Raw genomic sequence first — 27201 nt, forward strand, 5'->3', positions numbered from 1 at the left:
TGTCTGTGCCTGCCCAGTCTGACTGATGAAGCCACATACCCAGTCTGAAATGACTTCAGGTTCTATTACCATAATTGGGTTCAGCCTAACTCTTCCTCTAGCTAGGAAGCACATCACTTAATTGGGAATTCAGGTCCTTTGCTTAGAGTGAAGCTCACAGAATCTTACAGCAAATGAAGATTTCTGTGTTCCATGCTGCAGCCCCGTGCTGCCCTGACAACACAAATGACTTTCAGGAGTATTATAGAGTATATTATGATTTAAATCTTTCATGAATTTCCAAGCATTAGTGCTAAACAGGATTATTTTCCCTCCTTTCACAGACAAACAATTAAAGCAGAAACCACATCCAAGCTATACAACTCTAACACCATTATTAACAATGATAAGCCAGTTTATTTCTGTTAATAAATCCTCCTTCATTGCACAAATAGAAACCAATAGTTTTTGGGGGATTTTCTGAGACATGTACTGTGAGGAGGTTGCAGCAACATTAGGGTTTGCCTCTTCTCCCTAGGAACAAGTGAAAGCACAAGAGGAATGGTCTCAAGTTGTACCAGGGGAAAGTTAGGTTGGCTATTAGAAGAAACTTCTTCACTGAGAGGATTTTCAAGGTCTGGACCAGGCTGCCCAGGGAAGTTCTGGAGTCCCCATCCCTAGAGGGACAGAAAAGCTGTGTAGATGTGGTGCTGAGGGACATGGTTTAGTGACGACCTGGCAGTGCTGGGTTCACTTTTGGACTTGATTCTAGAGGTCTCTTCCAACCGAAACTAATCTGTAGTTCTGTGATCTTTAGTGTCAACAGATGAGGTGCTGTTAGCTTCACACAGTGCAACTTCACTGCAAGGACTGTCCTATTCCACTGAGAATCTACAATCATCAGTGTAATACAAATACCTGAAAAGCAGAACCACAAACAAGTGAAGCTTTACAACAGAAAATACTTCATCTAAACAGGCTTTTCTTTCACAAAAGAAAAAGATGTGTGTGTAAAAGTGTGCAGAAAATTTAAATCCATACCTGGTGTGGTAGGAGATACCTGAGGTGATACAATGATTTCAATATACTGATCAGCTTCTCACAAAGAGTTAGAAGGGAAATCCACATAAAATATTTACAATGCACACATGAGAAAAAGGGGAGTTGCTACATGCTGTAAAATACTCTGGTCATGTCTTGGGTTTCTTACATCTTCAGATACAAGCTTCTTACAACAAAGATAACCAATGAAGGGTTAGACTCTATCATCTTAAAGGTCTTTTCCAAACAACAATTGTGTAATCTTAAGGACAGTGTTATGCAGTCCTGAAAAGTATCTTCTTGCAGGACACCAGGACTGCAAGGTGGAAAAATCTTCCACAGCACCATATTCAGCTTCAAAGGTGTGCTGTGCTCTCACTTAGATATTGAGCAGTTCTGTAAGTGAAGTGCTTTTTGGATCCCAGCAGCCAAGTCTTGTGGAGTTGGACTCTCTGCAGTGCAGCTGGCTGGGATTCCTGCTGCTTCCATGGCTTCTGCTGTGGTTGGACCAATTGCAGCGAACTGAAATGACATCATTTACAGTTACAGAAGTATAACCAGGTGTGGTGTTATCTCTTAATAGTTACTTAGCTACATACCCTTCCTTCTTTGGCATTGTCAGTCTGTCAACTGGCATGGCTGAGCTTACTAGATGCTCTTAATCATTTCAAGTTGAAGGGTCTCAGCATTAAAACCCACCCATCAATGGAGCTATTTAGAAGTTACTTGGGCAAGATTGTTATTTATCTCATCACTGCAAACACTGCAAGAGCAATTTCAATCTGCCTCAGCCTGGAACTGCTGATTCAGGCAAGAATGACTGGCACCTGCACATCAGAGAGAAATAAAGCTCATCCCTGGAACCATTCCAGGTCAGCTTGCTTGGGGCTCTGAGCAACCTCCTCTAGCTGCAGAAGTCCCTCCTCACCGCAGGGGGTTTGGACTACACAAACTTTAAAGGTTCCTTCCAGCCCAAAGCATTCTGTCATTCTAAAATGAGTGGAGATCAGGTAAGTTAAAGATTTTAGGTGAAAACAATTTCTTTTTCTTCTTTTAAAAGAAGGCTCCCAGCTCCATAACAACATTTTCATTTGCCATAACCTCTTTGGAGTTCAAGGGGAAAAAATGGAAATGGAGGTTTGCAGTGGGTGTAACAGCTTTCCCATCTCCCATTCACCCACCCCAAGCTTACACCCTATTGCCTTTCACCACTTTTAAAGAGCAGATACCTTGATACTGTTGCTAAAATCCCCCAAAAGCTTCTGAATGTGCTGGAGGCAGAATTTGACACCAGATGGGCTGAAGAACACGATGCTTGCTGGAATTCCCTGAGTAAAAGTAACCACAGGTTAGAACAGATGATTCACTCTGGCAGCAGTATCAGTGCACCTTCAACTAAATCCCTTCCCATGTTGTAATGAGGTGGGGGTCTGTCTCTTCTCCCTAGCAACAGGTGACAAAACAAGAGGAAATGGCCTCAAGTTGCACTAGGAGAGGTTTAGGTTGGCCAGGAGGAACAATTTCACCCCCAGGAGAAGACCTGGCACAGGCTGCTCAGTAGTGGTGGAATCTCCATCCCTGGAGGGATTTGAAAGACCTGATGTGGTGCTGAGGGATACAGTTTAGTGGTGACCTGGCAGTGCTGGGCTAAGAGTTGGATTTGATGATCTTAAAGGTCTCTTCCAACCTAAATGATTCTATGATAAAAAAAAAGAGTATGTAATTATACATGTAATTATTACCCAAGAGCTTTGAACAGATTTGAAAGACAAAGCATAGAAGTGCTTTTTTTCTTCACATGGAGGCTGTGTCTTCTCAGCTTATTTGCAGTTGTTCTAACTAGTAGCTGAGGGACTCACTCTGAAACTTTTGCTAAAAGATTTTCTTGGTAGTCAACAGGAAAACAAACTAAGAAGCCTATGCAGGATCTTTGTCACCACAAACTATCATTTATAAGCATCTGGAAAAAAAAAGGAGTGTATCACAGAATCACAGAATGGCAGCGGTTGGAAGGAGCTTCTGGAGATCAGCAAGTCCAACTCCCTGGCCAAGGCAGGATCACCTAGAGAAGGTCACACAGGAACACATCCAGGTGTGTTTTGAAAGTTTCCAGAGATGGGTATTCTGATGGATATTATCATGGACCTCAAAAATTCTCAGCTGACATCAGCATGCAGTACCTGTTGTGAGAAATAACTGCTCAAAGATTCCTGCAGGTCAGAGTGTTGGGTTGTTTGATAAACAGTAAGGCTTTCCAGAGCTATACCTGGAACCAGGACATACAGTCATTATTAACCAGGGTTTCATTAATATCTATTATTTCCATAAAACACTCTGAAGATTCTAACAGCACTTTTGGACTATTTTAGGTTAAAAAGATACAGGGGGGGGAAAGAAAATCTGTGAAGGATTTGCAAGTAGATTTACAGGATATACTAAACCCATCTGTAATCAGAGGACCTTGAAGCACACTGGAAACCCAACAAATCGTGCAAGGCTGCTGTGAAGAAGTTATTTTCCATCCCAGGTGAAGAACAAGGCAAATAACTTCGCTCACGTTACGCTGCGGCTCAGTCCCAGAGCTGTGGGCACCAATCCAACCTCACAATTTCCACTCCCACCCTCTAACTGCTAGCCAACATAACAGCACATTCAATTTTTCACTGATTCCAATTGGTTCACCAGCTTTAACTACAACTTTCCTCACAACTGACTACTTAAAACGAGGCTCCAAGGGAAGTCCAACCTTTTTCCCGAAGTACTGCAGGAAGTACTTCTCTTTTCAGGGCTCCACAAGGAAAAAGAAGGGCTGAGTGATTAGGTTTCTCTCCTGTAAACATAGAAACAAGAATTTTAATTAACTTATGTCTTTAATAAAGAGTAAATACGATACATTTCATACATTTTAAAGGGACCAGACATTGAATACTGCAGTAAATGCTTCACCAGACACTTCCCTAAGGTAACTGAAAACATTTGCAGTGCAACTGCATCCACGATTCAGAGGACAGAGGCTACTTAGCATGTAAATTAAAAAATATTCTGTAACTGAAATATGAATACATTGCCTAAAAAGATCTCAACAGAGATATTCTGCATTTTTATTCCCCTTGCCATTCCACAAAGCAAAAAAAAGTACTGTGCAAGTTATCTCCTCCTCTTCGCAAGAAACACAATCTTCCTCAGTGTTGTATTTAAAATCTTAGTCCCGCTCAATACATGACAGCGCTCTCTATAGAAAAGAATGTTCAGGCAAAGAAGAGGACAGAAACACGGAGCTGAAAAGTTGCACTCCGTCTCAAACTCTATTTTCTTCCTTCTCCAAGGAAAAAGGATTCTGCTTGCACTGCTAGGGTGGAAGTGGATATCCTCACCTGTTCTTGTTCTTTAAAATGGAAGTGACCTTTAATTACTGGTACACAGACAACACATGGAAGGTGATCTGGAAAGGACCTTTCTGACACATGGCTGTGTCTAACTTAAGAGTTTGTAAGACAGGGTATGCCTGGGATGCAGATTCCATAGGTTTTGTGTGGTTTTAATGCAGTATTAGAGGGCTAAACAAATCCTGCTTTAAAAATGCCACCAGGTAACAGAATTGTAGAACCACAGAATCACAGCAAGGTTTGGGTTGGAAAGGACCTTTAAAGGTCACCTAATCCAACACCCCTGCAGTCAGCAGAGACATCTTCCACTAGAGGATGTTGCTCAGAGCCTCAGACAACCTGACCTGGAATGGTTCCAGTCTCTAACCCATACTGGTGCAGGGGTGTTATTCCTACCTCTCCTTTCAGCCAACGCTCAGACAGGTAGTTGAAGGCAGCATGCACCTCTGCATGTCTGATCTTTCACTAAAAAAGAAATGTACTCTGTCTACTGGGTCATAGAGTATTTTAAATCAATTGCAGAGCTGAATTCCTAAGTTCTATGTATAAGAGAGATAGGCAGTTTGGACTTTTCTGCTTGAGTGTACACTTGATTTTACTTACAGGCAATTCGGAAACAATGGAAGGCACATTAGCTTCATTTCAAGTAGATTTACTCACTTGAGCAAATATATTCTGCTAATTTTTCAGCATTTCCAGACTTTTCTCCTTGTGGAATAAGACCAATTTCTTCCACTAGAACCAAAAGCATCAGAGTAAAAACACTGAAATCAATGAGAACAATTCAGATTTGCTATCACAGAAAGATGTGTTGAAAAGAAAGACACAACTTGCTCCAGGCACACAAATACTTCTTTGAAAAGCACAAAACCAGAGCATTTGAAGTAGTAACATGCTATGAAATATTTGATTTTGGCTCTAGAAAGGCATAAATGAAACAAAGTACAAGAGGAGAATTCTGGGGATAGCTGAGCTGCTGTGGGGTTTTTAAACTCTCATACCTGAAGCAGTGAAACAGAAAGTACTGACTGTGCTGAACGGGCTGCAGTTCTGGGCATGGTTTGGTTGCAGCAGCTTCCCAATTAGGGTGCTGCTGGTCTCTGCAGTGAAGGGTTGAAATCCTCTCAGAAAATCTGACAGTAGGACACTTATCTTAAGCAAGTATGCAGGGATGAGTTCCTGAGAAGTTAACTAATCTGTGGCCTTGACTGATTCAAGATCCTTGCTAGGTGTCATAGCAGCAGGTGTTTTTACCAGCCTGCCTGAATAGGGTTTTATAGAGGTAGCCAGTTCTTCCAATCCTTTTGCACTAGAAGCAGGGAAATGTCAAGGCTTACAATTCTCAAATACTAGTCTTCTCAGAATACCTCCTCTGTAGTTCCCATGACAATAAAGTAATGAAAAACCAGAAGCTAGACCTATAGCTGAAGTAAGCATATGTAATTGTGATGTGTACACAATTACTTAGTTTCAAACCCACCCGTTTATAAAATGGACTTTTGTTCTGTCTAAGCATCCTTGGAAGCACCTAATATTCCCAAAATTGTACTTACAAGACAGATTTATCTCAAATTTCTTTCTTTCACCCCCAACTTACCTAGGGAAGCTGTAGCTTTTCCTACCACATACACTGGTTTGGTATTCCACATTTGTTTAAGAGATTTTGACCAGACTGAAAAACACATGATTGAATTTAAGCACATGACAAAAAAGTATGCATGTTAAAGGAGTATTTGGACTGCTGTTTAATCTACAAATACAGCAAAATAAGAGTAACTAATACTCCACTACATATTTTAGCAAATCTGGATGTACAAAATGAATTCTTAATGCATTTTTGTTGTTGTGTAAATAGTAGTCTCTGACATAGTTTTAAAAGCCTGAGTAAACAGCTTTTAGCTGCTTTTGTTAAGCAGCGTTTTGAATGCACGCTTGCCCTATGCCAGATCACAGGCAACTTGCAACGTTCATTTACACTCTATATCTAAAGTCACAGGAGAAACCAGCACATGGTACAAAGAGAGAACCAGGCATATAAACTGGTAGTTTAAAAGTGAAGGCTTAGGGCAAAAAAACTTATAATCTTCTATGACAATAAATAGAAGGGTAAAAATATGTATCCATGAACTACAACACTCTGCAACTCTTACACAAGAAAAATACAGAAACTGATTATATTTTAAACAGACATGAAAAACAAGTTTTCAGCTGAGAAATAAAATGTATCAGAGAGTAAAATAAAATGACTAGGAAATGGTTTTCCTCCTCCAGGCAACAAGTATGTTATAGATTACACTTCTTGGATCCAGCTACCTGATCTTTTGCTACCTTGTTTTAAAACAGTACAACACAGAACACTGAGCTCCTTTCTAGTATTCTTGGGGAGGAAAGAAAAAAAGAGAAATAGAAGCTACAACAGTAACATTTTAAAACATCAAGGGAAACTATTCCAAAGAAGGCAAAAGAAAAGGATTGATTAGGATTGAAAGGAACCCAAACAGGAACTACTTATTTTATCGATTAAGCAGGTATTTCAGCAGCTCCCAACAGTCCTACTCAAGACTAGGGATCAAGTCTAGATAAAAGATTGCATTTGACAAAAAAATCCTCAAATACAGCCTTCTGCTGGTGGAAATGTTAGAGCAACCTTACTCAAGGATGCAACCTTCCTCACTATGATTAGTATGACCCCAGCCTAAATATGGAGCAGACAAAGGAATGATACAATTTAAGTGCACACATATTCTCAAAGCCAGAAGTTATCACTTAGAGTAAGACTTTCAAGGAGTTTACAAGAATTTGCTAGATCATTGGGAAATAATTTCTATTTAGCACTCTGCAGGATTGTTGCAACTAATCTGATGGCTTTTATGTCTCACAATTTTTTCACTGCTTTTTACCTGATGCTTAATTCATTCAATAAATTCTATATTCAAGACAGAGTCTAAGTCTAAGTTTCTGTGAGACTCCATAGGAAGTCCACAGAAGCAGCAGTGATCAGACTGCGGCTAGCAAGCAAAATGAGGCACCACAGCAAATCATTCCTCAGGCATGAATTTCTGTTTACAACTTTTTTTTAACCAAAGATAAATACAACTAGAAAAGCTCACATTAAGCAGTAATTTACTCCAAAAGCTCTTTCCTTTCCTTTCTAACAACAGCCTAAGCGCAGAAACCCCAGCCCTCAGTCTCTCAAAAGCCCAATTTTGCACGAGGCCTTTCTGATGCCAGAAGAATAAACTGAGATGAAGTGTTTTTAAATGGGCACACTCCAAGCACCTACTGGTGGGGGAAATAAAATCACAAACTTCACAAAACACTGAACCAGAGAGACTAATAAGTACGAATATGCCCCTACCTTCATTTTTACTGTTCTCTTTTAAACATATCTTGACAGCTTCTAATGCTCTTGGACTGGTAAAAACCAGGCCTCCGTAAGATTCTGGATGAGAGAGCTACTTAGAAACAGCAAATATAAGAATAAAAGAATTAATAAATAAACAAATTAAGTTATCAATTATTTATAATCCTGTAAAAACCAGAACAGCTTCAATAAATGCCTGAAACTAAACTGGGCAAATACTCATTGCTCTCAGTAGCCAGAATATTTGTAAGAGAAATGTATAACAAATCTCAAGTGCAGAACAAAACCTGCAAAGATTGTGTTAATTCTGAGTGGCTGTATGAATGGACAAGGATTCCTGTCACTGAAATGAGCTGGATGGATGGGCAAAATACGTATGAGATACTTAAAAATTCATGTCAGGGAAACAAACTGTTATTTGAAGTAGTAACACAGAGGGGAACACCCAGACAGGCCTCTCAAAGAAGAGTTGAGACTCAGAGAGATCAGTACAAAAAGGAAGAAGTGTTCTTGGATCACCTGTAAATGCAGAGCATGATGTATTCAAACACCTAGCAAAGTTTAATGCTGTTGAAGACTGTCAATAAAGGGAACCTCCTCCTTTTCAACATTTTACAATTAAGTACATACACTGAAGAAAGAGAATATAGATGATGGAATTTCATTCCATGTAACTAGAGGATACAGTACACAATTACTGTACAATGTAAGGGAGAACCTCAGCTAAACCTTTAGTGGCCACTACAAGCTTCTAGGTTTATATTGTGACAAAAATCCTCTAATGTTTATGGCTGCCTATGGCCCATCAACCTAAATGTGAATTCCATCTGACCAGCTGAAGCCTTTAACAAGTACAGGAAACACACTTGATGTTCTCTCAATGCTGTATTGTACACAATTATGCCTGTGGAAAGAAAAAGAGGTACCACAAAGAGCATTATTAAATCAAGGTAAGACCCAGCATTTTGGCAACCATAGCCTGAAGTCTGTTGGAAATAAGACAACTGAAATAATTTCAAACTTACCTTTTCAAATAAGCCTTCAAGAGAGATGAATTCAAATGACAGAACTGGAATCAAAGTTGCTTCAAATCCATATGCTCCTAATTCCTAATTCAAAAAAATAAATATGTATAGCTCCTGGAATAAATTTCAAACAGTAGCCTTTTGTTTTTCAAAACATTAAGTAAACAAGAGTAAATATTTCTTTTTCCTAAAGTAAATACAAAGGCAACTTACTTGCTCTTACTAGGCAATTTAAGTTGGGTTTGTTAGCTATTAAATATTACATTAGAGTAAACAAATAGTTGTGGATCTGAGGCCTCCCAGATAGCTACTGAATGGTATACACCAGCACATAGCTCTGAAGTCCCACAGTATCAAATGGTCACCTCATCTTGCAAATATTCTTGTGTAGCTCTGTCATTTTTGACTCAACAGAACTGCCCTTACAAGTAAGATCTGCTCACGTGATGAAAAGCCAGTGCAGCAACAGGTAACTTCTGTTCACATTATCTTCCCAGTAAAACTACCACCAGCTTTTGTAACTTAATTCTGTGCATGTGAACGTAATCAATATTGCTTAGTTAAAATGGTTTTAATATCAGTATTATGCTAAGAGCTTTAATGGTACAACTGCCCCATAACTACAATAATTCTTTCAGTAAGAGCAAATTTTCTAGCGGAGCATTTCCATAGCATAATTTCAGACACTCCTAATAATGACTTAGAAAACAGCATCGTTTCAGATATGTAGGTTCTAATTTGGATTAAGTAAATTTTTCAGATGAAATAGTTAAACTCATCTATCTTGCTGAACACAAGATATTTAATAGTGAAGTGACACAATTGTTCACTTTTTTCAAAGCTTACTCACTTTAATATATGGATCTGGTCCTGAATCTCTCTCTTTGGGATCCTTCAGCAACAGAACCTTCATTGTTTACCAAATAATTGCACAAGAACTCTGAAATAAAATAAAGGAATTTATCTAAATTAGATCTAGAGGACTTTCTACTCAGCAGTGACTCCAATAGCTCAGCTTCAAAGAAACAGGGGGGCTAACAGCTGCATTGCTCTCTACACAATGAGTAAGCAGTTAATGTACATTCTCTGCGCATGAACATCCACCCTGATAAGGCCAACAAATAACATGCTGTCTTCAGATAACACTGCTTAAGGGAGGAACTGTAATGCAATTTAAAGGAGAATATTTTGTAATAAGCTCCTATCTACAAAAACTTCTATTAATTTTCATGCTGGTTTCCAGCCTATGCTCATCATAATGAGCACGCAAGGGTTTATGCATCAAGCGGTTTAATTTGATGTATTCGGGGTCTCTTTTCATGGAGGAAAACACATCTGGGGAAGTGTTTCAAGATTTTTTTTAAACCATAGAAAGACATGGCAGGTGAAAAGCTGGCCATGAAGCAACAAAGTGCTCTCACAGCCCAGAAGGCCCAACAGGCCTGCATCAACAGAAACACGGCCAGCATGTCAAAGAAGAGGCTTCTGCCCCTCCACTCTGCTGAGACCCCCACCTGCACTGCTGGGTCCAGCTCTGGAGATCTCAGCACAGGGGAGACATGGACCTATTGGCGTGGGGCCAGAAGAGGCCACAGCAATGATGGGAGGCTTCGAACACCTCTGCTGTGAGGCCAGGCTGAAAGTCAGGGTTGTTCAGCCTGGAGAAGAGAAGACTCCAGCGAGACCTTCTTGGGGCCTTTCAGGACTTACAAGGGCTGATTGAAAAGCTGGGGACAGACTTTTTAGCTGAGCCTGTTATGACAGGACAAGGGGTGACAGTTTGAAATTAAAAGAGGGAGATTTAGACTAGGGAGAAGAAAGAAATCCTCTGCACCTCAAGTGGTGAGACACTGACCTAGGTTGTCCAGAGAGGAGGTCGATTTTGTGGTTCTGTGACTTTTCTCAGTCACTGCAACACTGCAACTTTGAAGACTCCTGGCAAAAGACAGTGCACAGTTCTTTGTAGTACAGACTGCTGTTCTGATACTGATCACAGAATTAACTAGGTTGGAAATGACCTCCAAGATCACCAAATCCAACCTCTTACCTGACACCATCCAATCAATTAAACTATGACACTAAGTGCCACATCCAGTCTTTTTCTAAAAACACTTGCAGAGACAGGGACTCCGCCGCCTCCCCGGGCAGCCCATCCCAAAGGCCAATCCCTTCCTGTGAAGAGCTTCTTCCTAACATCCAGCCTACACCTCCCAAACCTATCCAACCTTCCTGTTTCCAAACCAGATCATAGAATCAAAGAATGATAGAATGGTCTGAGTTGGAAGGGAGCTCCAAAGGTCATCTAGTCCAACCCCCTCTGCAGTAGGTCAGGCTGCCCAGAGCCCTGTCAAGCCTCACTTTGACAATCTCCAGGGATCAGGCCTCAACCACCTTCCCAGGCAACCTGTTCCAGTGTTCCACTACCCTCATGGTAAATAACCTGTTCCTAACATCCAACCTAAATCTACTCTTTTCTAGTTTGAAGCCATTGCCCCTTGTCCTATCACTACAGACTTTTGTAAACAGTCTCTCTCCATCCTTCCTGTAGGGTCCCTTCAGGTACTGGAGGTTGCTATAAGGTCTTCCCAGAGCCTCCTCTCCTCCGGGGTGAACAACCCCAGCAAAGGTGCTCCAACCCCCCTGATTCTTTTTGTGGCCCTCCCCTGCACACCCCCCCCAACAGTTCTGTGTTCTTCCTGTATTGAGGGCTCCAGACCTGGATGCAGTAGTCCAGGTGAGGTCTCACCAGAGCAAAGTGGCAGAACCACTTCACTCAACCTGCTAGCCACACATCTTTTGATGCAGCCCAGGATATGATTTGCCTTCTGTGCTGCAAGCGCACACTGTCTGCTCATGTCCAGCTTCTCATCCATCAGGACCTCCAAGTCTTTTTCCACAGATGATGTTTAATAACATCAAGTCATCATGTTTAATAACATCAAGTCATCCAAACATACAGAAATGTGAGGAAACAAACCCTTCCAAGCTGTCTAATACAGATAGTAATGCTTTTCGGAAAGAGCCATCTCTGACAGTAGTGCAATAAAACACACTGATGACATTAAAGAGTTAATTCAGGTATGCCTGGAGAGAGCAGATTTCTCATTAATTACTTGGGTAGTTAGAAATGAATTTACTTCCCATCCTCTGCCTTATTACTGTGTCAAGTGATGAATAACAGTAAGAAATGTGTAAACATCCCTGCTTAACAAGGTGACTTATAATAATCAAATTCATTATTTTGTTTAGATCCTGCACAGAAAAGAGATACTGAAACCAAAGAATAATTACAACATCATAAAACACCATGAACAACTGGGAGATGCAATTACCTAGCTGTCTCCTCAACAAAGAAATCTTACAAGCTGCGCTTTGGACTCAACCATCTGGCTCACTTGCATAAAGAGCAAGACTGCGTAGCTCTGGCCCTACCAGAAGCCACTGGCTTATTTTCATTCCACCAGAAGGCAGCTTGATTATTGACTCCAAAACGTTGCTGCAAGCATCCAAGAGGACACAGAGTTGATCTAGGGAATCTGTAAAGTTTTGCATGAATAACATATCTTTGATCTCCAACTGCTCTCTGACCGCTTAGGGGTTTATTGCCTCTTTTTCCACAGCCATAAACCTCTTGGACTCTTCTGGTTTTTATGCCTAAGTAGCTCAGACAGGTTCATATAGATTTGCTGATGGTAAGAGAAAGACACTCCTTTTACTGGTTTACTTGTGTCTTTATCATCTAAACAACCACAGAAAGTTTCTGTTTTGAACAATGAACTGACTTAGCAGAGTCCAGCAGTGCTCAATCTGTATCTGGAAAAGAGAACGTGCACGAATAACCTTGTCGTGGTTGAAGCTGGTAACTAACCCCCACATGGCCATTCACTTCCCCTTGCTGTGATGGGAGACACAATTGGAAGGGTAAAAGTGAGAAAACTGCTGGGTTGAGATAATGATAGTTTAATAGTTAAAGAAAAAGCTGCACACACAAGAAAAGCAATCCAAGGAATTCAATCACCACTTCCTATCTGCAGGCAGGTGTTCAGCCATCGTCAGGAGAGCAGGGCTCCATTGCACATAACAATGACCTGAGAAGACAAAGCCATAACTCCCCAAATCCCCTCCTTCTTCCCTAAGCTGCATCTGCTGAGCACGATGTCGTATGGTCTGTAATATCCTTTTGGTCAGCTGGGATCAGATGTCCCCACTGTGTCTCCTTGCAAGCGGGGTGGTGTGAGTAGCAGAAGAAGCCTTGACTCTGTAAGCACTGCTCAGCACTGACTAAGACTTCCTTGTGTTAGCAACACTGTTTCCAGCACAAACCCAAAACACAGCTCCACACCAGCTACTGTGAAGAAAGTAACTCTCCCTCAACCCAAACCAGCACAAACCTCAACAAACTTAGACCGCTGGTCTGTGTTTATACAGTGATGCTTTTGGCCCACTAAAGAAGCACTTTGTTTGCCAGAGCAGCAATAACAACCCTGCAAAGACTGTTCTTCAAAATGTTTTAAGAAAACAACCACCAACATTTAAAGCTTATTAGGCTTGCAAACAGCTAAGAAAAGGCCAACAGATTTTTTTTGTCTGGAGCACACAGACAGAAAGATGAAATAAAACTTGTATTCGTCAGCCTAAGGTTTGGAACTATCCAGTTAGCTCTGATGAACTACAAGAGGACTGGAGCATCTGAGGCATTAAGGCTAAAAGCAGTTTGGTGCTATTTCTCTGAGTCCACATTACTCAATTTTAAGTCCCCCTTAATTTTAGAAGGAGGGTAATTTAGGTCACACTGCATTTTCAGAATATTATCCTTGCAGGCATAATTGAAATGCTTCCTATTCACAGCACCACACAGTAAAATTCAACATCCTTGTGCTTTCAATTAAAGTCTAAAGCTGATTACAATGTGTATCTCTAGGTCCCTGATATTAGTAGAGGAAAAATGAGCAATACTCCCTCATATTAAAAAGACCTTTGCAGATTTTTTTATATACAACACTGTACAGAAAGGACATCTCTGTGGGTCACTCAAATTTAATTTGAAAAGCTGCTCCCAAACTAATTGGAACTGTCTTTAATAGAGAAGGACAGTCTGTAAAAAAGAAATAAATGGGTCCTTTTGTTTCTTGCTGCCAAGTGGCACAGGGAGCTGCAAAATATATTAAACTTTTCTAATACTATTCCGATTATAAGCAACAGTATGGGTCATGCAATAAAGTCTGATTGCCAAATGCAAAGGGAATTGACTTTTCCATCATAAACAGAAATGGAGATGAATTTTGGGATGCTCTTATGATATTTTACAAACCTCTAAACCCCCCTGGGCTAGTATTTTTCATGCTATGTATTTCTTACTAATATTATTTCACTATGATTAGATTGGTTTAATAACCAGAGAAGGAAAAAAGTCCACCTGTAAGGCTGCAGTTGAGTTCAGAAATCTACCATATTCACAAAGCAATACATCTATTAAAGAACCATACAGTGGTTTGGGTTTGAAGGGACCATAAGGATCATCTAGTGCCAACTATTCCTCCTGGACAGGGGCACCTTTCGCTAGACCAGGTTGCTCAAAGCTCCACCCAACCTGTCTTTGGACACTTCCAGGGTTGGAGCCTCCAAAACATCTCCGGGCAATCTGTTCCAGTGTCTCATCACCCTCCGAGGGAACAATTTCTTCCTAGTATCTAGTATAAACCTACCCTCTTTCAGTACCAGCAAGTAACAGCAACAAAGATTTGAGAATAATTCCTACTATTTGGGTGTCTATGTCACAAAACTTAACAGCAAAAGCGGTTCTTTGACACGGCAATGCACAAGAGCCAGCAAAGGGTTCAGGGCCTTTGACTACAACACGAATAATGTTAAAACTTAGTATCATTCTTGGCTGATGCAGTTTCAAAAATACAATGGAAAATTTTATACAGATTTAGGTTGCATCTCCTCAGAGGTAGTTTTGCTCCAGCAGTAGAGGGCTCTGCCAGTTCATCTTCCTCCACAATGGTTTCTTTCCCAGTGTATCAGTACTGGTATTTTGGAAACGACCTAAGCACCCCCAAAGCAAACCCAGCTCTCCAAAAGTAATAATAAACATCGACATGCTTGACATTTTAATGAGGCATGCACATTCTTAGCCATTTGGAAGGTATTTTAAAAGGCAAAAATTGCATTTCTTCTGGCTGGCAACAGCCAATGCCCAATCCTCTTCTCCAAATCATTGAATCACTTTAGTTGGAAAAGAACTTTAAGATCATCAAGTCCAACTGTTAACCCAGCGCTGCCAGGTCACCACTAAACCATGCCCCTCAGCACCACATCTACACAGCTTTGAAATCCCTCCAGGAATGGGGACTCCACCACTTTCATGAGCAGCCTGTGCCAGGGCTTGACAACCCTTCTGGAAAGGAATTTTTCCTAATGTCCAACCTAAACCTCCCCTGGTGCAACCTGAGGCCATTTTCTGTTGTCCTGTCTCTTGTTACTCGGGAAAAGAAACTGACATCCACTTTACTACTTGGAAAAGAGAATTACCTCCACATTGCTACAACCACCCTTCAGATAGCAGTAGAGAGAGAGAGGCATAAATAAGACATACGGTAAAACAAAAAGCTCCCCGAATCGCCACAGAAACTCCCTGGCCGCAGGTGCTCTCAGCTCGGCTGACAGCAAATCTCTATTGACAGACACTGCACCAGTAGAACCTGAAATCCCCAGCACGGACCTCCTTGGGTGGATTTCACAGAATCATACAGTGGTTTCAGCTGGGAGGGACATTTGTTTAACAGGATGGTTATTCTGCCTTTAATCAGAGGATGCTTCGGCAATGCAAGAATTACCACGTATCTACAATTCACCGTTCAGTTTCCGAGAGTATTTTGAGGATGAGAGGAAATGGGATCAAGTCGCATCGGGGGAGATTTAGGTTGGCTATTCAACTTCTCTAGCAGTGGCACAGGCTACCCAAGAAGGTGGTTGAATCCCCATCCCTCAAGTGTTTAAAAGACGCAGAGATGTGGTGCTGAGGGACATGGCTTAGCACCAGTCTTGGCGGAGTTAGGGTTGGACTGGATGATGTTAAAGGTCTTTTCCAACCAAAACGATGCTATGATTCTGAGTCCCGGCAGCGCCCGGAAGACCCTCCCAGTCTTACTGTCTCTTTTAAAGCAGGTGACATCACCAGCGCGAAGAAGGAATCCCGTTTGGTGGTGGTTTGTTGTTTGGTTGGGCTTTTTTAATGAGCGAGGAGAGGGGCAGCCCGGGACATTTTTCCCCCAGCTCCCCACATGCCCAGCCCGGGGCTTTCCCTGGCCTCTTCCCCTCTCCATTTCGTTCACCGCCGACAGGCACGACCATACCCCAGAGACTGCAGAGCCTTGCGGCGTTACGGTCACCCCGCAGCCGGAGACCACGGCCCTGTCGCGGGCCCTGCTGAAGATCCCGGGCCCACGGGAAGCAGCAAGGCCGCGCTGGTCGCGGCGCTGACCGGGACGCAGCGCCAGCAGCCAGGCCACCCTCGGCAGGCGCCGCGGCGGCCTTCCGGCTGCCGAGCGCGTGCGCGCCGCGACAGCATGGCCACGCCGGCTAAGCGCCGGGCCCAGCCGCAGCCGCAGCCCCCCGCCGCGGAAAGCGGCTCGGACTCGGAGTCGGAGCCGGAGTCGGACTCTGAGGAGGAAGAGGAGGAGGGGATCGATGAGGTGAGCGCGGGGCGCGGGGCCCTGCCCGGCGCTCGCGGCCTCCACGCGGTGCGCGGGGCCTTCCGCTCAGGGGAGCTCAGTCGCTCCCTGCCCTGCTCCGGGGGCTTCCTCTCCTCTCTCCGCTCGCTGTACCGGGGATAAGTTATAAAACGATAGCGCGACAGCCACGAAGCCGTGGCTGGGAGCTGCTGGGGAGAGGGCTGTCCCCCTGTAAAGCCTCTTGGGCTGTGAGTTCCCGTGTCGAAGTGTCCGTACCACGTTCGTGTTCGTGGTGATGTGAAGTGTATTCGCTTAATTGTTGTTGAGAGTCTTGAGTTTTCATTTTTCTTCTCTTTTAAATGTTTGCATCCCTAAGGCTGCTTCCAGGTGTACAGACTTGGCCCTTACCTATCTGCATGCGGTCTTGGTGTGGGACTGGAGACAGCCACTTAAAATAATGCTTTTGACACCAAAAAAAATAAAATCATTTTTGTGGAAGAAAAGTGCGGAGTAGAAAGCATTAAAAAGAAGAAAAAAAAGAAGGCTTCACAGAAATAAAATTTAAGTGTCTCATCTGAGCTCTCTATATATGTATGCCCCTGGACAGGTAGAAGTGCCCATATGGAAAGGAAGAGCTGTGCACTGACTTTGAACTCCTATTAAAACCTTCAGATGATAAGGCAATCTGTGTCGTTTTCACAGGGTTTAAATTGTCGAGGAACAGAAGTTCCGATGGGTTTTAACTCTGTATATTTCAAAATAAATATTATGCGGGCTTGTTTGTCTTCACTAGGGGTTCACTCTGAGCTGTCCTCCTTTTTCTTAGAGGGGGCCTTAGTTAGATTATGCTAGCAAATAAAACCCCTAAACACTTGCCTTTTTAAAATGGTATCATGATTAAAAAGTTTAGGTTTAATTGTGTTACCAGGATGATGCAAAAGCACGTTTCCCATTTGCTGGTGTATTGGGTTTGGCTGAGCTGGAGTTAATCCTCCTCAGAGAACCACCACAGCTGGAAACGTGTGCCACATTGTATGGGTACTTAGTCTGAACTGATATGTGTTTATCAAGTTCTTGACTAGTCCTGCTAGTACTTTGTCTACTGTTCAGTGTTCCTAAACTGATACAAGATGTTGCACACCGTGAAATTAAAGCTAAGAGACAATAATACTACTTTTCCTTTCTCTCTTGAAGTAGCATTCTTGTATATTTGTGGATGAAGTTTCTTGACTCTTCTGTGTATCCTGCAGTGTTGTGTTTTATTTGCAGTTGTTGGTGGACTGGGTAATATCAGCAGTATAATGCTTATTTTAATTTGGTAGTCCAGTTTTTGAGGATAATCAATCACTGTGACATTTATTTCAGTTTGGAGGTCCTGATATAAAAATATATTGAGTTTCCCTCAGTTCTTATCTAACACATCAAAGGGGAAAAGGGAAAGGAAAATGGAAATGTCTTCCTTTAGGCAGATAGTTTCTTCATGGAAAGCGGTGTGTTGTAGTTCTGTCAGTCTGAGAGCACAATCTGATTGCCAAGTATAGCTTTGCTCTTTGGAGCACACCAAAATAGATGTTGAGTCTTTATTTGTTGTAGTTTGGAGGTGTGTTTTTTTTAACAGATGAAAAATGGAGTTTGTAATCTCTGTCATACCAGGCTGTTCTTTGGGATAGTGGAAAAGCCATGAAGCACAACCAGTGTTAGAAGGTTGCTCCAGTGGTTTATGTTGATTTTATGGCTTGTTCTAGCTTCTTGTTGACTATGCTTGATCTTCTCTATTTTCTTCTTCTTAGGAAGTGAACATTGAATTTGAAGCACATTCCATATCAGACAATGACTATAATGGAATAAAGAAATTACTACAACAGGTATTGTGACTTCTCCTTAGCTTGATTGATACATCCATTGATAATATCCAAAGAGCTATGTAAAGTCATAATTTCATATTGTTTATATTGTTAGAACACAGGAGGGTCTGCCTAAGCATAAGGGAAAACTTCTCTCTTGAGAGGGTGCTGGAGCCCTGAAGCACACTGCCCAGAGAGGTTGTGAAGTATCATTCTTTGGAGAGATTTTACTGTACTTAAAAAGATTAAACAATTACAACTACAGGAGCTTTACCTGATAATCTGTAGGGCTGCTCTTCCTTCTTCATGTTGTTAGCTGCTGCCCAGAGAACTTCAAGCAATGTTGATCAGCTTCCTGGAGTTTTGGTTTCTTTCGTAAATTACAGCTTGTAAATGCCAACCAAACAAGTAACATCTCTGTTCTGTGACAACTTGCAGTCTTCTTTTGGCTGTTGTTACAAACAGATGCTCAGCAAACATTTGGATCGTTCCAGACTCGAAAGGATCCCAGTTGTGCCAAAAGCCAGCTTGTGGAGGGTTGAGGATCAGGCACTTCAGGAAGCTGCTTTTAGTCTTTACAGGATTATATGTAAGGAATTTAAGCAAACTCACTAAATGGAAATTAAAAATGAGTGTGTTACATAACTTAGAGAAATTGGTGACTTTATTTCCTACCAAGTGGCCTGTCATACATAGCATCAGAATCATTTTGGTTGGAATAGACCTTGAAGATCATCAAGTCCTACTGTTAACCCAGTGCTGCCAGTTCACCACTGAACCATGTCCCTCTGCACCACATCTATGTGGCTTTTAAATCCCTCCAAGGATGATGGCTCCACCACTTCCCATGGCAGTCTGTTCCAGGGCTTGACAAGCCTTTTGGGGAAGAAATTTTCCCTAATTTCCAACCTAAACCTCCCTTGGTGGAACTTGAGGCCATTTCATCTTGTTCTGTCACTTCTTACTGGGGAGATATTATCAGGCCTAAAACTTAGTAACTTGTTTCTTATTTTCCAGTTGTTCCTAAAAGCTCCTGTTAACACTGCTGAATTAACTGATATATTAATACAACAGAATCATATTGGAAGTATTATCAAGGTAAGATAGAATTTATATTTGTAGATGAAGTTTAATGCTCTTTATGTTGAAATGAAGTAACAGACTTTAGAAGGGGATATGGTCATCATAATTTGTATGCTTCCTTTTTTGCTTTGAGAATAATTCTTCTATGGCAGCTGAAGTTTTCCATGCCTGCTTTCAACCAAACAGGGAATTATTTTGATTGCTTTCTTTTTATATGTGGAAGGGTTTTCACTTTTGTCTCTGAATTTCAGTGCTGGAGGGAACTTTGTTGCCATCTCCATAAGTAGGACCTTGTGTTTTCCCTGCGTTCTCAACATGTGCAGAGGTAGAGCCCCATCTCATTATCGTAGAGCCCCATTTTTTCAGTGTCTCAGTTCTCCATTGCCTTCTGGGGTTCAAGACTTTGTAAGCTTATTTCCCTACAAAGAAACAGAAGAAAATTGGTTTTGTTTAAGATCTTGCCATACCTTGCAGCAAGATGCTGCTTCTTATATGTGAGCCACCAAATTTTGGTACCTTTCAGAAGATACTGCTCTAGAAGGTCCATGCCCTGGCTCTCTAAGCACAAAGACATCTGGTGATGTAGCACTTCCACAACTGTAACCAGAATTTGTAGCTTGGGTTTTCATACAGATTACCAGAATGGTCATCATCTGCTGAGCATCTTCTGGAAATGAAAACATTTTGTGCTGCAGAGAGTGGAAATGATTTGAATGTCAATATGACTTGTTGCTTTTTCTTTCCTTAAATAGCAAGCAGAAGTCCCAGAGGAGAGTGACAATGATGAAGACGATGATGATGAAGTCTTTGGTTTTATAAGCTGCTTAAATTTAACAGAAAGGAAGGTTGGTATTCCTCATTAACTTACAGAAAGTGATAACTTGAGGCAGCATCCTGCTTTTCAGCCTGGCCGGCCAGCCAATCAGGATTTTGAATTCTACTATGGAGGATTATGGTCTTAAAAATTCCACATAGAATCAGAATATCATTTAGGCTGGGAAAAGCCTTAAAGATCATTGAGTCCAACTGTTAACCCAGCATTGCCAAGTCTGCTGCTAATCTACTGAACTATCACTTAGGTTTCTTTGGATCTGGTCCTGTGTTGCATGCTGAATCTCATACATAAAGCAGGGTGGAACAGAGAGTTGAAACTGTGTCTAATAAGTGGTTCCAGGATAACTGAGCTGCCAGCCTCTTGTATTTCTTCACTTTCATCTTGTGGAATCATAGAATGGTTTGGATTGAAAGGAATGTTAAGACTATATAGTCCAACCCCCATTGCATTGAGCAAGGATGCTCCTGACTAGACCACATTTCTCAAAGCCCCATCCGTCCTGGCTGTGGACACATTCAGGATTGGGGCCTCCTTAGCTCTCTGGGCAATCTGTTCCAGTGCCTCACTACCTCAAGGTGAAGAATTTCTTCCTAACATCTAATCTAAATCCAGCTCCATCCAGTTTGAAACAATTACCCCTGATCCTGTCACTTCATGCCTTTGTAAAAGGTCCTGACCCAGACACAGGACCCGAGTTGTTAAGCTTCTTGTTGAACTTCTGCAGCTTTTGTCTTTTGCTGTGGAGTGTGCTGGTGTTGCAGCTCATGACTGCATCCCTGTTAGTTAGAACTTTGGTTGCCCTCAGCTTCAGGGCTGGTAAATATTTAGGAGAGATTGTGCAGCACTTTACAGGCCTATTAGCAATTTCCTTAGGCAGTCTCTAGAATATTCCTATGAAGTTCCCACTCAAGTTTTTTTTGTGTGTGCAGATAATTGTCTTACAACATAAAGAAAATAAACCTTTTGCTTCTAGGGTACACCGTGTGCTGAACAAATCAAAGAGCTGATTCTGAGTCGGTGTGAGAAGAGCTGTGAGCAGTGTGTTGTTGAACAACTGAATAAGCTCCTAAATGACAGTACTAAGCCCGTGGGTCTTATACTGAGTGAAAGATTCATTAATGTCCCACCACAGATTGCTCTGCCCATGCACCAACAGCTGCAGTAAGTTTGTGTGGTTTGGTTTTTTAACCTGATGTTGTATTCCTGTAGTTGTCCTTCACAGTTTTTCAGAAATCTGTGTTGAGAGGTGAGACTACAGAGATACAAATAAGAAGAAAAAAAAAACCAATTTTCATCATCTTGTTAATATTTTAACATTTGTTTAGCTTTTCAAATTCTTTATGCATTAAGATAGAAGAAGTCTTTTAGGAATATGTCCCATTTTACTGCAGACATAGCTGTGTGTATGTCACAGTTTGTGTCTTGCAGGTTGGTTTCATACTGAGCTAAAAAAAAATGTAAGAACTTTTTTATGTCATGCTGATAAGGAGCAACTTGGATATTTCTACCTCTGTGTTAATGCCTAGCTCTAGAATGGAAGATTTGAAACTTAAAAGGTGGATAAGTTCTGGTCCTTGAAGTCCATATGCAGTATTTTGCTTCGTTTCAAATAAATAAGTGAAGCAAGTTAGGTGCCATCTGGTGTCTACCAGTTTGTGGATTTCTGTCAGGGGCTCAGCAACAGGAAGTAAATTAATCCACTGAGATAGTGTTATATTAGTGCCATCTTGAGAACCAGGAGATTATTTTGGATAAGAAGCTCAAGTAATCAAATATTTTGAGTTTTTCTCCCTTTTCTTTAGTTTTCTTTTCTTGTATGTACGAAGTCAGATTAAGCTGACTGCTATCCTGGCTCACTTAAACCATAAAACAGATATTTAAGGGATTAGTATTTTGATGTGAAAGAAAACATGTCAATAAGGTGGGTCAGGAAGGTTTTGAGAGAAAGAAAAGAGGTGCTTGAAGGCTTAGCTTTGTAGTTACCTGCTAGTACAGCACTTGCACAACTCGGATTCTTATGTGAGCTGCTCTTGTTGTTTTGGAGTGTTGCAGTGACATCATGTTTAGTACATGGGTGGGCAGGAGTATTTTTGGGCTCTCAATCACAGTTCCTTGTGGAAGAGAGAGTGTGATGTATTTTCAGGGGAGCTGCACTTAGAACCATTTCCACACTCTACCATGAACAGGATTGTGGGGCAAAAAGGGTTATATCATATTTTTATTGTTTTAGAGTACAAATAGTGTGTTGAAGTGCTAGGAAGGCTTACAGACAATTTCTTTCATTAAAGAATAGGCTGCAATGTAAGTATTTTTTCTACAGTAATGCAGTATATAAATTCCTTAAACAGTTGTTTAGGATTGAAATTGTGTGTGTGAGAACTGGTTTTTAAATTGTATGTGTAAATATTTATTTATCTTTAGGAAAGAATTGACTGAGGCACAGAGAACGAACAAACCTTGTGGGAAGTGCCACTACTATCTTCTTATCAGCAAGACCTTTACAGAAGCCACAAAGAGCAGCTCTAAGAAGAGGGAAGGGAGAAATCAGCAGAAAGAGGAATTGATGTTTGCAAATGCAGAGGAAGAATTCTTTTATGAGGTAATGTGATTCTTTTCATGTAAAATATTTATTTTTCTTTATACATCGTCAAAAAAGATGTTTCACCTTAAATTCAAACTGGAGAAAGCTAGATTTAGGTTGGACATTAGGAAGAAATCCTTCACCATGAGCATGTTGAGGCACTGGAACAGGTTGTCCAGAGAAGTTGTGAGGGCTTCAAGCCTGGAAGTGTTCAAAGCCAGGTTGGATCAGGCCTTGAGCAGCCTGGTCCAGCAAGAGATGTGCCTGCCCATGGCAGAGAGGTTGGAACTAGATGATCCTTAAGGTCCCTTCCCACCAAAACCATTCTATGTCTATGTGAAATTCAAGAGGATCTTTTAAAAAGATACATCATGTATCTTTTAAATTAAACACAGCTTTTTTTTAGTGTTGGGTGATGAGGAATAGAATAGACTTAACCAGGTTGGAAAAGACCTTCAAGATCGAGTCCAACCTATCACCCAGCACCATCTAATCAACTAACCCCTGGCACTAAGTGCCCCATCCAGGCTCTTCTTAAACGCCTCCAGTGATGGTGACTTCACCACCTCCCTGGGCAGCACATTCCAATGGCCAATCACTCTTCCTGTGAAGAACTTCTTCCTAACATCCAGCCTAAACCTCCCCTGGTGCAGCTTGAGACTGTGTCCTCTTGTTCTGGTGCTGGTTGCCTGGGAGAAGGGACCAACCCCTACCTGGCTACAACATCCCTTCAGGTAGTTGTGGACAGCAATAAGGTCTCCCCTGAGCCTCCTCTTCTCTAGGCTGAGCAACCCCAGCTCCCTCAGCCTCTCCTCCATAGGGCTTGTGCTCCAAACCCCTCACCAGCTTTGTTGCCCTTCTCTGGACACATTCCAGTAACTCAACATCTTTCCTGAACTGAAGGGCCCAGAACTGGACACAGGACTCGAGGTGTGGCCTAACCAGCGCCGAGTACAGGGATTTATTACTGTGTATTGTGGAGAGTTGTGCCATCCATTAGTCCAAATTACTAAATTAATCCCCCATATTGGTATTAATTTATGAATATATTAATTGTATCAGGTCACAATTGACCTGATTATAAGAAAGTGTGGTGTAGACTACCTGTGGCAGCTTTACTACACAATCAGGCCTTCTATGCTGTGAGGGTAATGGAAAAAATTCAAAGAACATCTGAAATAAGCAGAGAATTTAGGGGAAAGATCAGATATTACTTTGTCTTGAGGCCAGTGTCTTGGCTTCAAAGGCTTAACAAAATTAATCTCCTTACTCACACACCAAAGCTGAACGCAGTAATTGTCAGATATGTTAAAATTTGTGAATGGCCAAACAAATGGTAATAAATCTGGATGTTGAATTTAACAGCATGTCCCAGGCTGCCTGGATTTACAAAAGTTTGGAATCTCTTTAGTTTGGGGAGCAGTGCAGTTGTCTTCTTCAATTTGGACAATAAGAAATGTGAAAGATGTGTTAAAATTGCTGCATCAGCTGAGCAGAGAACACAGGCTGTGGGTGTGTGGAGTAAGTACAGTTAGCTTCAGGATCTCTCAATGACAGTCAAGCAAGGTGGCAGCTCAACATTGAGTAGTAACTTGTGAGGGTGTTTTGACTTAATTGTGTGTCACAGCTTTCAAGATTCCAAAAAATGTAGAGGAATCTCTGTTAGAGTCTCAGTCGGCATCTGCGGTGCCTGTTAAGACTTAAATACACAGCTCTCTTTGTCTTGCCCTTACATAGTTTATCCTAGGTCCAAAAAAGCACCTGTGGAGACTATTTATATTTGGTAATGCAGTTAAATGTGTTTCCCTGAGATCTCTCTTCCCAAGACAATTCACAGATACCAAAGCTGTGGTTTTGTATTTGTTGGGTTTATGTGGAAACATTTATCTCTTCCCTTTCCAACAATTGTTACTTGCAAAAAATAACAGAATCACTTTGGTTAGAAAAGACCTTTAAGATCCTTGAGTCCAACCATTATCTAACTTTACCAAGGCTGGTGCTAAACCATGTCTCTCAGCATCACATCTCTGCATCTTTTAAACACCTCCAGGGATCCAAATCCTCCAGGGGATTCAGCCACCTACCTGGGGATCCTATTCCAGCGTTCAAAATGCTCAGAATAAAAAGTTTTGAAGATCCAAAGAAGTAGCTATCACCTCCCCTTTCTGCCTCTTTTCTCCTCAAGAATATTAATAAAAAGTGCTAGAGTACCAATTCCTATTTCCTAAGCAACCTGTGTACACTGCTCTGCCAAATCAGGCAAGAGGAAGCAGCAGGGAATTAAATATAAAATGTACTTAAATGCAAAGAATTGGTGCATTGGTCTTTGGTTTTTTCCCAAAGCTTGAAAAATCTCATTCTCCAATATTACTGCTTTGTCAGGAGGCCATTATTTTTCACTTCTGGCAGTGCCTACAGGATAAAGCACTGGCACACACATCATAGGGTTAATGGCAAAGGTTCCTGTGTGTAATCCTTCATGATGTTTTCTGTTAGAGGGTGCGATCTGGCTGTAATTTTATTTCATGGGAACTGAAAAGAACCCAAGTGAGTGAATTCCTTGTAGCTGTGGGGGAAAACTGTTGTGGCCTCTAGGCAGTGACAAGTTTGGAATTTTCTTTTTGTGTTCCTGCCACAGCAGCTTTACAAACTGAGCTTGAACTCTGTGTAAACATGTTATTGAAAACCTGAGGGGGGTGAAACCTGTGCTACCCATGTGTCCATGGGTGTCACATTCTAGAAGGCCTGGTTTGTGTTTGCCTCTGTTTTGTTAATTCGAGTGGCATTTTGAGGACTAATTGTGTGCTTTAATCTAAATGGCAGTGATTTTTAACTCAAGTGGACTGACTCAAACTGAATGTGCTTTTCTTTTCAACAGTCTTTCTAATATTTTTAACAAATTCATTTTGAACATGATGGAGGATATTAGATTGAGTGGGTCTCTGTACTTAATAATGGGTTAAATTAGTGTCGGCATCTGTATCCTCCCTGATCACACATGGTGTTAATCAGGTTGCCATAAAATACTATTAAATGTGGTGAGGCAGACATTTTGAGACACATACATGAAGAGAAGCTTTTTTGCACTTGTCAGTTTCCTGTGCTTTATTTTGTTCCTTAAAATGTTATAGAGGGAGCAGAAGAAAAATTCTATTATACCACACTTGGAACTGATTAGATGTTTAGGGCCTCCATTGCTCACATTGTTTGTTCTTGAGCAAAGCCACTCAATTTATCTGATGATTCTTCCAAAATTACATGTACAGCCTTGAGATACTGTTAGTAAATAGCAAACCTAAAAGGGACCAGGTCTTCAGTTTCCCCGAAAAGGGAAGAGGTTAGGTAAGTTTTTCTACTTAGTTCAGTTCATACTTCTCCATCTGACTTGTGTGGGAGCCAGAAACATTTGTTAGGTGACTTCTTAATAGGCATGTCCATAATGGTCATTGTTGTCACTTGCTTTAAATGATGTATTATCCATGTGCTAATTAAAAGTTCTAATCCTAATGCATTTATTTGTGTTGTTTAGAAAGCCCTTCTGAAGTTCAGCTACTCTGTGCAAGAGGAAAGTGACACTTGTTTGGGCGGCAGATGGTCCTTTGATGATGTACCAATGAAACCTTGGCGGACTGTTATGATAGTTCCAGCTGATAGAATTAATGTAATTATGGATAAACTCAAAGACTATCTCTCACTCTGAACTCTCCTATAAAGACCATTTTAGAAAGCAGCCATGCAGAACTATGGCTTCACAATATTTTCAGAAGAGCTAATGGTTTTGTACTGCTCAGATGCTTCTTCTTGTGGCAGGTGGTACCAGTAAAAATGTCCATCAAGTTAATAGTTTTAAATACTGTGTCTTACACTTTGGTATCATCAACAACTAGACAATAAAAACCCAGTGTTACAAGAAAACTTCAAAACCTGTTCAATACATTTTTAACCAAACCTGTGTATTTTTGTTACTAAATAATGTGTGCAACTCCCTTTCCTTAAGAAGAGTGGTTTTTCAGTATGTTTGTGTCTCAGTTTGAGCTCAGTGCAATGATTTGACTCCTCAGCTCAGCCTCTGCTCAGTTGCTGCACTTTCTGAAGTTCAGGGTGTGTTTTTGCAAACAGTGACTGCTTCTAGCAGTGAGAATGCTGGTGGTCAAAATTACTGCCAAGGGCTGGGGTGCAGATCAGAATCACTGCTGAATCTTGTGTGCCATGCTGGGGCGCAGTAAGAGGTGTCATCTGCAGGGAGGAGAGGACAGGCCAGGTGACCCAAAACTGACCAACAAGGGATTCCATCTCACAGACTTCAACTACTGGAGAAGGCTGGGGGATCACCAGGATCAAGCCTCTTCAGTGTACAAGGAGGACGCTGTTCTTCCTTGGGACCCCA

At 41.5% G+C, this 27201-nt stretch overlaps 2 protein-coding genes across 2 annotated transcripts; one reads left to right on the plus strand and one right to left on the minus strand.

Annotated features, from left to right (window-relative positions):
• Positions 1-757: 757 nt before the first annotated feature.
• On the minus strand, positions 758-16243 carry UROS (uroporphyrinogen III synthase). Its single transcript, XM_054174756.1, has 10 exons — positions 16154-16243; positions 9646-9735; positions 8796-8879; positions 7765-7861; positions 6004-6078; positions 5067-5141; positions 3767-3850; positions 3201-3286; positions 2250-2348; positions 758-1542 (listed from the first exon to the last, which is right to left on the minus strand). Exons 2-10 carry the CDS (start codon positions 9706-9708, stop codon positions 1396-1398), a joined length of 810 nt encoding a protein of 269 aa, XP_054030731.1. The 5' UTR covers positions 9709-9735; positions 16154-16243; the 3' UTR covers positions 758-1395.
• A 97-nt stretch (positions 16244-16340) lies between these two features.
• BCCIP (BRCA2 and CDKN1A interacting protein) lies at positions 16341-27161 on the plus strand. Its single transcript, XM_009907151.2, has 7 exons — positions 16341-16492; positions 18262-18336; positions 19333-19413; positions 20151-20243; positions 21207-21394; positions 22655-22832; positions 26344-27161. Exons 1-7 carry the CDS (start codon positions 16367-16369, stop codon positions 26512-26514), a joined length of 912 nt encoding a protein of 303 aa, XP_009905453.2. The 5' UTR covers positions 16341-16366; the 3' UTR covers positions 26515-27161.
• The last annotated feature ends 40 nt before the right edge of the window (positions 27162-27201 follow it).

Source organism: Dryobates pubescens, chromosome 30, assembly GCF_014839835.1.
Source record: "Dryobates pubescens isolate bDryPub1 chromosome 30, bDryPub1.pri, whole genome shotgun sequence".
NCBI classification, from domain to species: Eukaryota; Metazoa; Chordata; class Aves; order Piciformes; family Picidae; genus Dryobates; species Dryobates pubescens.

Coding starts and splice junctions, on each gene's coding strand:
- UROS (XM_054174756.1), bottom strand. CDS start 9,708: ATGAAGGTTCTGTTGCTGAAGGATCCCAAAGAGAGAGATTCAGGACCA. Junction 7,862..8,795: donor TTGAAGGCTTATTTGAAAAG/GTAAGTTTGAAA, acceptor GTTTCTAAGTAG/CTCTCTCATCCAGAATCTTA. Junction 3,851..5,066: donor AGCAGAATATATTTGCTCAA/GTGAGTAAATCT, acceptor CTATGTTTACAG/GAGAGAAACCTAATCACTCA.
- BCCIP (XM_009907151.2), top strand. CDS start 16,367: ATGGCCACGCCGGCTAAGCGCCGGGCCCAGCCGCAGCCGCAGCCCCCC. Junction 16,493..18,261: donor AGGAGGAGGGGATCGATGAG/GTGAGCGCGGGG, acceptor TCTTCTTCTTAG/GAAGTGAACATTGAATTTGA. Junction 19,414..20,150: donor ATATTGGAAGTATTATCAAG/GTAAGATAGAAT, acceptor TTCCTTAAATAG/CAAGCAGAAGTCCCAGAGGA.